Source organism: Myotis lucifugus, unplaced genomic scaffold, assembly GCF_000147115.1.
Source record: "Myotis lucifugus unplaced genomic scaffold, Myoluc2.0 scaffold_363, whole genome shotgun sequence".
NCBI classification, from domain to species: Eukaryota; Metazoa; Chordata; class Mammalia; order Chiroptera; family Vespertilionidae; genus Myotis; species Myotis lucifugus.
Window position 1 is genome coordinate 708,311 of NW_005871411.1, and position 10,962 is coordinate 719,272.

At 46.4% G+C, this 10,962-nt stretch overlaps 1 protein-coding gene across 2 annotated transcripts in view; it reads right to left on the bottom strand.

Moving 5' to 3' along the window:
• The window catches only part of PCCA (propionyl-CoA carboxylase alpha subunit), a 345,017-nt gene extending 343,895 nt beyond the window's left edge, over nt 1–1,122 (bottom strand). The window contains exon 1 of one of the 2 annotated variants that reach the window (XM_006101457.3): nt 918–1,122. In XM_006101457.3, the coding sequence (XP_006101519.1) occupies nt 918–1,022 (105 nt within the window). In that variant the 5' untranslated portion in view covers nt 1,023–1,122. The remainder of the gene's footprint in view (nt 1–917) is intronic. The other variant, XM_023764923.1, reaches the window with a different exon arrangement.
• Nucleotides 1,123–10,962: the final 9,840 nt, after the last annotated feature.

The following is a 10,962-nucleotide window of genomic DNA, read 5'->3' on the forward strand; positions in this document are numbered from 1 at the left end:
TCAATTTTTAAAATATTTTTTTAAAGAAGTTTAACAAGCAGACTGAACCAGGTGGCAGGTGGTTGTCAGGAAGACCTGCGTTTTCAAGAATTTGTTTCAAGGGACTTAATAAACCCTATTAACAAAGTAAGTTGGGAAGTCTGTGCTTAGAAATTATGAGACTCCATGTGGAGAAACGTGTTGACAGCCACACACACACACTCTGACATCTGGGTCAAGGCTGCCACCATGAAACCCTAGGACACACAGAACGGTGGCAAAAAAAAATATGTTGAAAATGTGTTTCAGAAAAGTACAAAAGGCAGGCTGACCACTACCTGGGAAAGAAAAACCAATTCACAGGATGCTGTATACTGTGATCTACTACAATGAAAACAGGCCTTCATCTCAGACGTAAAAGGTGGGCATCTTGACATCGTGTGACACTTTCAAAGTTGAGAGAAACTTGCAGCCCTAACTCTCCTTCAACAGCAACCCCCCGTGTCCCTTCCAGCAGGAAAGAGCCACGAGAACAGGGAACCTGTAAGGACCCTTAAAAACACACCCTGGAAAGCTCAAGGAAAGCCAAAACCTTAGGGCCAAAGAGGGGGTGCACAGGCAATGCAGGCACACGCGGCCAGAGATCTGTCAGCCGCCGGCAGCGAGCAGAAAGCAGCCTGCCGGCTCCCCGGCCCCGCTGCCCTCCACGACCCCGGAGCGCCCGCGGCAGCAGCACGAGGACGCCGGCTCCGCCCGGCCCCCACCCGCAATCTGCAGGGGGAGGGGATCAGCACCCCGCCCGGCCGCCGCGGGATCGGGGCCGCGGGGGTCGCGGGGGCCCCCGGGGCGCTGGCCGCCGCACGGACCACCGCCGGGCGGAGCGGGGCTGGGAACCCGGGGCAGCCCAGACCCGCGGGAGCCCCGCCGTCGCTCCTCACCTTCAGGGTCCACAGCGCGGCGCCCCGCATCAGCTGCTGCGGCGACCGCCGCGCACGCCGTCCCGCCGCGGCCAGCGAGCCCAAGCTCACCCAGAGCCCCGCCATTGTCCCCCCCGCCGACCGGCGCTCGGCTGACCTCTCACCTCGCCGAAGGGGGCGGAAAAGGGGAGCGCCTACGCTCCGGCCAATCACCGGCCGGGGATCCGAGGCCCCGCCCCCGTCGCGCGGGAGGGGCGGGAGCAGCGCCGGACCAACCACGGGAGCCTGGAGCGGGACTCGGGCAGGATGCGCGCTGGGACCTGGAGGGAGGTGGAGGGCTGGGGCGCGGCCCGCGGGCACCCGGCGTCGGTCAGTCCTCCCGACTGAACCCCGGGAGGGAGCGAGGCGGGGAAGGCCCAGGGGTTCGGTCCGCTCTTCTTGGGGTCACCCCGTGCTGGACCAGCATCCACTTAGCAACCCACGTGCAGCCAGGCCACTTTATGTCCACCCTCCGCCCGTGGCCACCCTGCGGTCCTGAGGGTTCTAATATGCAGACCTGTTCGCAGACGGTGTTCCTGTGTGTGAAAGCATAAAGGGAAAAGCACCAAACTGAGGGAAGGTTTTGGACACGTGCGGTAATGTAGAGAACGCTCTGGGTCCGGGAATAGGGGATCTGAGCTCTCCTACCTCTGCCTCCTGATACTTGGAAACCGGGGGAATTAGCCATAACTAGTCAGTTTATGTTGCTTGCAAGCGGGCACCCTTACTAGTTCAACTGCAAAGGGCCAGACCTATGCTAGATGTCTCAAATTCTGTCTCATTTCATCTTTACAAGAACCCTAATGGCAAAAACAAACAAACAAACAAACAAAAAACACATCACCCTAATGGCCCATACATTATTCCCACTCTGAGAAACTGAACTTAAAAGTCACTCATCTAGTAGATGGTGAAACTGGGATTCGAACCCCTGTCTGGCTGTCTTCAAGGACTAGGCTTTTGTTTGTTTTATTTTGGAAGTTTTGTAACATACACCAAAGAGGGAAAAACCATAGAATTATCACCCAGGCACCCATCACACAGCTTCAATAAATCAATATTTTGTCAATCTTGTTTCATCTAGTCCCCCTTTTTTGTTGTTGTTGTATTTTAAAGCAAATCTCAAACATCATGTCATCTCACCTATAAAGAGAATCAGGAGCAGAATCAGGAGCTCTGCTCTCAACTATTTGCTACTATTACAGAGTCACCTTGAATGAGTTACAAAGGTAGGAGGAATGACCTTGAATTTGATACAGTATGGCAAATGCCAAAGGAGATACAAACAAAATGTTTGGGGACATCAAAGCAGTGACATTTAGTGGGACTTTAAAGTGTAAGTAGGAACTTTCATGACAGGCAAAATAAAAAGAAACATCAGCTCCACAAGATTTCTCACTTTGGGATCTATGCTGGACTCATTTCCTTCCCAGAAAACCTGCTTTTCTTTTCTCTTTCTTTTTCTCCCTCCCATTTTTACCCTTTGGAGGTTACTGTGGTTTGTTTTGCTTGTCTTTGCTACAGTAGCCAAATATGTGCCCTAACTGATAGAACACTACTGTGTATCTTTGTCCTCTCCATTTAAAGTTATAGGTTGTAAGGAAAATAGCTAAGATACTGGGGGACATGAAGGACTCAAACTCTCCAAACTCTTCCTTCTGAGCATACTGCTAAGCAACATTTCCTAGCTTCCTTTATGGTTGGATGTGGTAATATACCTCCGTCCTTAGAAGGAGCCTTAATATCTCAATGGCTAAGGAAAACAGATCCTTCTTGCCTTCCCACACTGAACTGTGACATGAGCAAGAAATAAACTTCTTATTTTCTTAGGCCATCAAGATTTGGGGATTGCTAGAGTAGTTAGTCTACCCAGCCTAATACCGTATCAATAGAGGAAAATTAAATGGAGTAAAAAGGACTTTTGTATGTATCAGATGACAAAAGGTAGTATTAAAGATAAAAGAGATTTGCCATTGTGGCTCAGTTGGTTGAGCATCATCCCATGCATCAAAAGGTTGCATGTTCAATTCCCAGTCAGGGGGCATGCAGGAGGCAGCCAGTTAATGTTTCTCTCACACATCAGTGTTTCTCTCTTTCCCTCTCCCTTCCTCTCTCTCTAAAATCAATAAAAATATATTTTTTAAAAAGATTATTCTTTTTATGAAAATGGAATGAAAGAATATTTAACACTAAATTACATAATTCATAAATTTTGACAATAAAGACCTCTTCAAATCAAAGTATTAACATATTTTTTCATGCTGGTTTGGTTCAGTGGATAGAGTGTAGGCCTGCGGACCAAAGGGTCCTGGGTTCGATTCCGGTCAAGGGCACGTACCTTGATTGCAGACTCCTCCCTGGCCTGGGCCCTGGTTGGGGCCCATGCAGAAGGCAACCAATCAGTGTGTTTCTCTCACATTGGTGTTTCTCTCTGTCTTTCCCTCTCTCTTCCACTCTCCCTAAAAATCAATGGAAAAATATCCTCAGGTGAGGATTAACAAAATATATATATACATATATATGTATTTTTTCACTATTACTATGAATAAATTAGACTACTGCTTAAAAAAATTTTCCGAAACCGGTTTGGCTCGGTGGATAGAGCGTCGGCCTTCGGACTGAAGGGTCCCAGGTTCGATTCCGGTCAAGGGCATGTACCTGGGTTGCGGGCGCATCTCCAGTGGGAGGTGTGCAGGAGGCAGCTGGTCGATGTTTCTCTCTCATCGATGTTTCTAGCTCTCTATCTCTCTCCCTTCCTCTCTGTAAAAAATCAATAAAATATATTTATAAAAAAAAAATTGTCAGAATATCACCTCACACCTGTCAAAATGGCTATCATAATAAATCCACAAACAACAAGTGTTGGTGAGCATGTGGAAAAAGGAAACCCTTGTGCACTGTTGGTGGGATTATAAATTGGCGCAGCCATTAGAGGAAACAGTATGGAGGTTCCTCAAAAAAATTAAAAATGGAACTGCTTTATGACCCAGCAATTCCACTTCCGGGTACATATCTGAAGAAACCCAAAACACTAATTCGACAAGATACATGCACCCCTACCAGGTATGTGCATTGCATAGTTATTTACAATAGCCAAGATACAGAAGCAACCTAAGTGCCCATTAATAGACAAGTGGATAAAAAAGTGGTGGTACATATATACAATGCAATATTAGTCAGCCATAGAAAAGAATGAAATATTACCATTTGCGACAGTATGGATAGACCTAGACGGTATTATGCTAAGTGAAATAAATAGACAGAAAAAGACAACTACCATAATATTTCACTTATATGCCGAATCTAAAGAACAAAATAAATGAACAAATAAAACAGAAACAGACTCAGATACAGAGAACAAACAGATGGTTGCCAGAGGGGAGGGCAATTGAGGGACTGGGTGAAAAAGGTAAAAGGATTAAGAAGTACAATATTCATAGGGATGTAAGGTACAGCATAGGGAATGTGATAATTAATATTGTAATAACTATGTATGGTGCCAGGTGGGTACTTTACTGGTAAATATCTAGGGGATCACTGTAAATTATATGGTTGGCTAACCACTATGATGTACACCAGAAACTAATCTATACTAATGAAAGGGTAATATGCAAATTAGTCATGATGCCCTCACAGTCACAACCGGATATACTAATTAGTCACGACCAGATATGCTAATTAGTCATGACCAGTATGCAAATTGACCATCACTCTAACACACAAGATGGCCGCTCCCATGTGGCGACAAGATGGCCTGCAGGGGAGGGCAGTTAGGGGTGACCAGGCCTGCAGGGGAGGGCAGTTGGGGGCAACCAGGCCTGCAGGGGAGGGCAGTTGGGGATGACCAGGCCAGCAGGGGAGGGCAGGTGGGGGCGATCGGGCCAGCAGGGGAACAGTTAGGCGTCGATCAGGCTGGCAGGGGAATGGTTAGGGGGTGATCAGGCTGGCAGTTAGGGGCAATCAGGGAGCCAGCAGTCCTGGATTGTGAGAGGGATCCCAGATTGGAGAGGGTGCAGGCTGGGCTGAGGACATCCCCCCACCCAGTGCACAAATTTCGTGCACTGGGCCTCTAGTATAAAATAATATTAGCCCTAACTGGTTTGGCTCAGTGGATAGAGCGTCAGCCTGGGGACTGAAGGGTCCCAGATTCGATTCTGGTCAAGGGCATGTAGCTTGGTTGCAGGCACATCACCAGTAGGAGGTGTGCAGGAGGCAGCTGATTAATGTTTCTCTCTCACCGATGTTTCTAACTCTCTAGCCCTCTCCCTTCCTCTCTGTAAAATCAATAAAATATATTTTAAAAAAATAAATAAATAAAATAGTATTAAATGTCAACCAAAATTGAAAAATAAATTATTTTAAAATGATATCTTTCACATAAAATTCCAAATTTTCTACTTCTCTTGAGATATCAAAAGATTTAACAGTTCAGGAGTTCCCACCCCAAAACATTCAAAATCATCTTCCTTTGCCACACCCAGTCCTTTACTATTCTCTTTAGATGTTTGTGCTTTTTATCCCTATTCAATTCTTTTGTTGTTGTTAATCCTCAATTGAGGACATTTTTCCATTGATTTTTAGAGAGGGAGAGACAAAGAGAAACATTGATGTGAGAGAGAGGCACATCGATTGGCTGCCTCCTGCACACACCCTGACCAGGGCAGGGGAACCTGCAACCGAGGTATGTGGCTTTAACTGGAATCGGACCCAGGATCCTTCAGTCAGCACACCAACGCTCTATCCACTGAGCCAAACTAGCTAGGGCTTTTATCCCTACTCTTTAGGTGGGAAACCTGAAGCATCTTAATCCAAGAAGTGACATTGTATTGGCATTTTAGAAAGCATTTTACATCATTCTAAAGCTAGAATTATAAGTAAAAGAAAAACAAGCTGCTGAAGAATATACACATTTTGATACCATTTTTTATCAAAGTTTAAAATATGTGAAACCTCAGCCCTAACCGGTTTGGCTCAGCGGATAGAGCGTCAGCCTAGGGACTGAAGGGTCCCAGATTCGATTCTGGTCAAGGGCATGTAGCTTGGTTGCAGGCACATCACCAGTAGGAGGTGTGCAGGAGGCAGCTGATTAATGTTTCTCTCTCACCGATGTTTCTGACTCTCTATCCCTCTCCCTTCTTCTCTGTAAAAAATCAATAAAATATATATTTTTTAAAAATATGTGAAACCTCATATTATTGAAGAACACATACATAAGTAATAAAGGGATTAATAATGTATAGGAATGCTAGTCTATAAATTTGAGAGACGTGCTGCCCCTCCTAAAGGAAGCTGTCTTGGTTTCCTTGGGCTGCCATAACAAAATACCATACACTGGGTAGCTTAAACAACAGAGATTTTTTCCCCTCACAGTTGTGGAGGTTAGAAGTCCAAGATCAATGTCCTGACCAATTCAGCTTCTGGCAAGAGCTGTCTTCCTGCCTTCTCATGTCTTCATGTAACCTTCCCTCCATGCACATGTGTGCAAGGAGAGCGAGCGAGACCACTGTTATCTCTTCTTATAAAGTGACTAATCCTGCTGGTTCAGTGTCCCACCTGCATAACCTTAGTCAACCTTTAATAACTTCCATAAAGGCCCTATCTCCAAATATAGTGTCAGTCAGGGTTAGGGTTTCAGCATAGGATTTGGAAGGACAGATCCCGCCCATAACACCTTCCCACGAGGGGTCACACAGAGCACACTCTTCCCCCAGCAGTGAAAATGCCAATGTGCAATGTCTCTGCCCAGGGAGGGCTATTATTAGAGACTCTGACCAGCATTTTTCTTGGGGGCTGGTCATGTAGGCACCCTCCACCTCGCATGTAAGATTCCCAGAAAAAAAAAGCCAGTGTTCAGCATAAACCACATTATTTGCACAGTCTGAGCACAGTGGGGCACCCTTATTAGTAGGGAATCGTGGGAACACTTCAGAAAGCCAGCCAAGGGCGGACCATGCAAGCAGGCCCTTCTAAAGATAGTCACTTCAGACTTTCTTCTGCATACTTAACAACGACCTCCTCAGCTCTGCTTTATTGCTCCATCTCCTCGATAAAAATTACTGAGATCCCAATTGCTAAGCACTAAAACTGGGACAATTATTGTCTACAAATTATTTTGTTTCCTGGTTTCAGTATTATTGTCAATCAAGGACAATCCTAGCACATTTATGACTTAAAGGATCTGGAGATTCGTCAACATGCTTTTTGGTCATCATATGTTCTTTCCCAAGGTAATCAGTGATAATATCCTTCTAAATTAATTGTGTATCATACTTTAAGAGAGAACCCCACCTTTTTCCCTCCCCAGAGTGCTGATTAACATAGTAGTCAAGCTCTTCAATCTTATTACCATAGCAAATATAGCTTGGTGACCATCCTACTCCAGCAATGGGGGTGAAGACACTAAAGTATACTCAAGGATGTTTCTAGTGCGCATCCCATATGCCTGCACCTAAATCCTGGCAAAACTGTAAAGATAGAAAGAGAATAGGACCAAAGCTTCTTTGAGCACCTCCAAACGGATTGTATAAAATTCCCCCAATAATGGGATATGAATGTGTTTTGTTAATTGGGTTTGTTATTAGAATGGAACATGAGCTGGAATAATGCATTGTCACATTTTAATCTGTATGTGTGTTTTCTTGATTTTTCCAGATTGTGTCTTTCACCTTTTTTGGTTGAAGGTTCCAAATTATTGACAAATGGCTTGTTATCTCCTTTTTTCAAAATCTGTTTTTATTGATTTTTAGAGAGAGTGGAAGGAAGAAGGAGAGAAAGAAACACCGATGTGAAGGAGAAACACGGATCAGCACCCCTACCAGGGATCAAGCCCACAACCCTGGCATGTGCCCTGACCCCGAATCAAACCTTCCACCTTCTGGTGCACGAGATGACCTTCCACCTTCTGGTGCACGAGATGACAATCAACTGAGCCACACCAGCCAAGGCGGCTTGATATTTCTCTCTCCCTCTCTTCTCTCTCTCTCTCTCTCTCTCTCTTATAAAAATTTTATTTTTATTGTTGAGATGTCCCCCATTTTTCTCCCTTTGTCCCCCTCTACCTGGCTCCAGCCCCACCCCAGGCCTTCACCACACTATTGTCTATATCCATGGGCTATGCATATATGCATATAAGTTTTTTGGTTAATCTCTTCCCGCTCCCCCTCCCCCTTCCCTCTGATATCTGTCCGTCAGAACCAGCTTTTGATAATCAATTGCTAAATTGTCAGGAACCTTGCCAGATGGTTGTTAAATCCTGTAGCTTAAAGTCAGCCTATGGAAATATTTACACGATGGAAATCAGGAAACATTACCAATTAGGGACTCCTCAACTCCCATTCTCCCAAAGAAACTGTCGTTAATTTGTCAGCACACCACTGACTGGGAGGTACCTATCCTTAACGTTGCCCTCAGTCACATCTAGGCATATGTCCAACACAACAGTTTGCTTATGACATGGCTAACATGTACAATTAAACCAACGCTTGAGTTTGTATTCACTGTCTTTTGGGGTCCACCCAGTTTCACTTGGTACCAGTTAGTTTCTAGGTATCAATTGGTTCCCCCACATAATTGGACTCAACCACTAAGTGACTACTTTTTAGATGGCAAACACCTCAATACGCCAGACACCCAGAAATTTGAAACGTACCACACTGTACTGGAAAGGGAGATTCCTGTCTCCACTTGTGGACTTTTCATGGGTGCTAGTCTTTGTAACTAGAATTTCACAGTAACAGAGCTTTACCAAGAAATCGGAAACAGATGGCGTCTATTTAGAGCAGTGGTTCTCAACCTGTTTTCCGATGGTCTTAGGCGACCCCTGTGAAAGGGTCGTTCGACCCCCAAAGGGGTCGCGACCCACAGGTTGAGAACCGCTGATTTAGAGGTTATCTCGCCTTTACAGACGTTACAAGACTGGCATCTACTTAAGCTCAACCCCGAGCTCTTTTGCTTTAGATGCAGCTCATAACTTCTCTACTATGAATTCAGTCACTGGCACTGGACCAATCTCCATAAGTGACACCATCACTCAAGGTCCCGCTGGACATTTCTTTTCCTCCAAAATTCTGGTCTGAAAACTAGCTTCCAGTTCCTTTCATAACCTTGTTTGGCTCCAAAGCAGGATGTTCCTCGTTAGAGGCAGATGGGAAAACAATGAACATTTCTCAACGTGTCTTGGAAAGGCAGACAGACAGTGCAAACCTGGGGAATTTGGCAACAGCCTGTCCATTTAATTCTGTCCTCAGAAAACTAACACTCCCACACACCTGGAGGGATCCCAGTTGTTTGTTGCTAGGCACAAGTTGCCCTCACTCTGCCCTGCAGGCATGGCACAGTGGTTGAGGGTTGACCTATGAATCAGGAGGTCATGGTTCAATTCACCGTCAGGGCACATGCCCAGATTGCAGGCTCCATCCCATGTGGAGCCTGTGGGAGGCAGTCGATCGATGATTCTCTCTCATCATTAATGTTTCTCTCTCTCTCTCTCCCTCTCTCTCTCTCTCTCTCTCTCTCTCTCTCCCCCTTTCTCTCTGAAATCAATAAAAATATATTTTTACAAAAACAAAAAAACAAGTTGCCCTCACTCTGAGCACTTATTCTTTCTTGAAGTGGGCACTAAGTATTTTGGCTTAACAATAGGCTGAATTTCAGGCTAGGCTGCTTTTCAGGGTGGGGAACTTCAAATGTTGAATGATAATGGTATAAACTCTTGGCAAAATGCTAGACTTAATTCCATTGTAATTATTTGTACATTTCTTTCTTATATGTGTCTAATATAAATATCATAGTAGGGACTCTTCCTTTCTTATTCACTACTGTATCTCCTGTGGCTGGCACACAATAAGACTTTATTGAATTAAAAATATATGTATTTCATGAGTTTATATTGGTAGTTCAATTCAAAGTTTAGCATTATAGTTCTTTTCTTCTAATCTTTTTTAACTTGGAAATCTTGATTCCTAATAACATTAATATTTACTTATTTGTTTTACTTGTTTTATTTTAATATATAAAAACTAGAGGCCCAATGCATGAAATTCATTCAAGGGGCTTGGCCCTCCCAGTCATGGCTGCTTGCCTCAGCCCTCGAAGCCCCAGCTTCATCCATAAGGTCGTCTGGAAGGTCATTTGGCTGTCCAGTCTAATTACCATATTACACTTTTATTATTATTACTAGAGGCCCAATGCACAATAATTTGTGCACTGGCGGTGGGGAGGGGGGTGTCCCTCAGCCCCACTTCTGCCCTCTCACAGTCTGGGACCCCTCGGGAGATAACAACCTGCTGGCTTAGGCCCGCTCCCAGGTGGCAGAGGGCAGGCCCAATCCCTAGGTGCAGCCCCTGGTCGGGCTCAGAGCAGGGCCAATTGGGGAGTTGGGGCTCCGCCCCCTGTCATGCACAGAGCAGGAAGGATTGGGAGGTTGTGATGCCACTCCCAGTCACGCTCAAGGTAGGGCCGATTGGGGGGTTGGGGCACCGCCCCCTGTCACACTCAAGGCAGGGTTGATCAGGGGGTTGGGGCACTCCCCCCTGTCACACACAGAGCAAGGCCAGTCAGGGGTTTGGGGAGCTCCCCCCTATCAGGCACAGAGCAGGGCTGATCAGGGGGTTGGGGCACCTTCCTCTGTCAGGAACAGAGCAGGATGGATAGGGAGGTTGTGGCCCCGCCCCCTGTCACAGAGCCACAGGGTGATCAGGGGGTTTGGGCGCTGCCCCCATCACGCTGCTCCAGCGGCCAGAAGGTCTCGCGGCTCCGCTGATCCTGGTGCTGGGAGGCTCCGCTGATCCTGGTGCCAGGAGGCCTCGCGGCGCTCCGCTGATCCCGGTGCTGGGAGGCATATTACCCTTTTACTATATAGGATAGAGGCCTGGTGCACGGGTAGGGGCCGGCTGGTTTGCCCTGAAAGGTGTCCTGGATCAGGGTGGGGGTCCCGCTTGGGTGCCTGGCCAGCCTGGATGAGGGGATGATGGCTGTTTGCAGCTGGTCACACCCCCTTCAGGGTGGGGGTCCCCACTGGGGTGCCTGG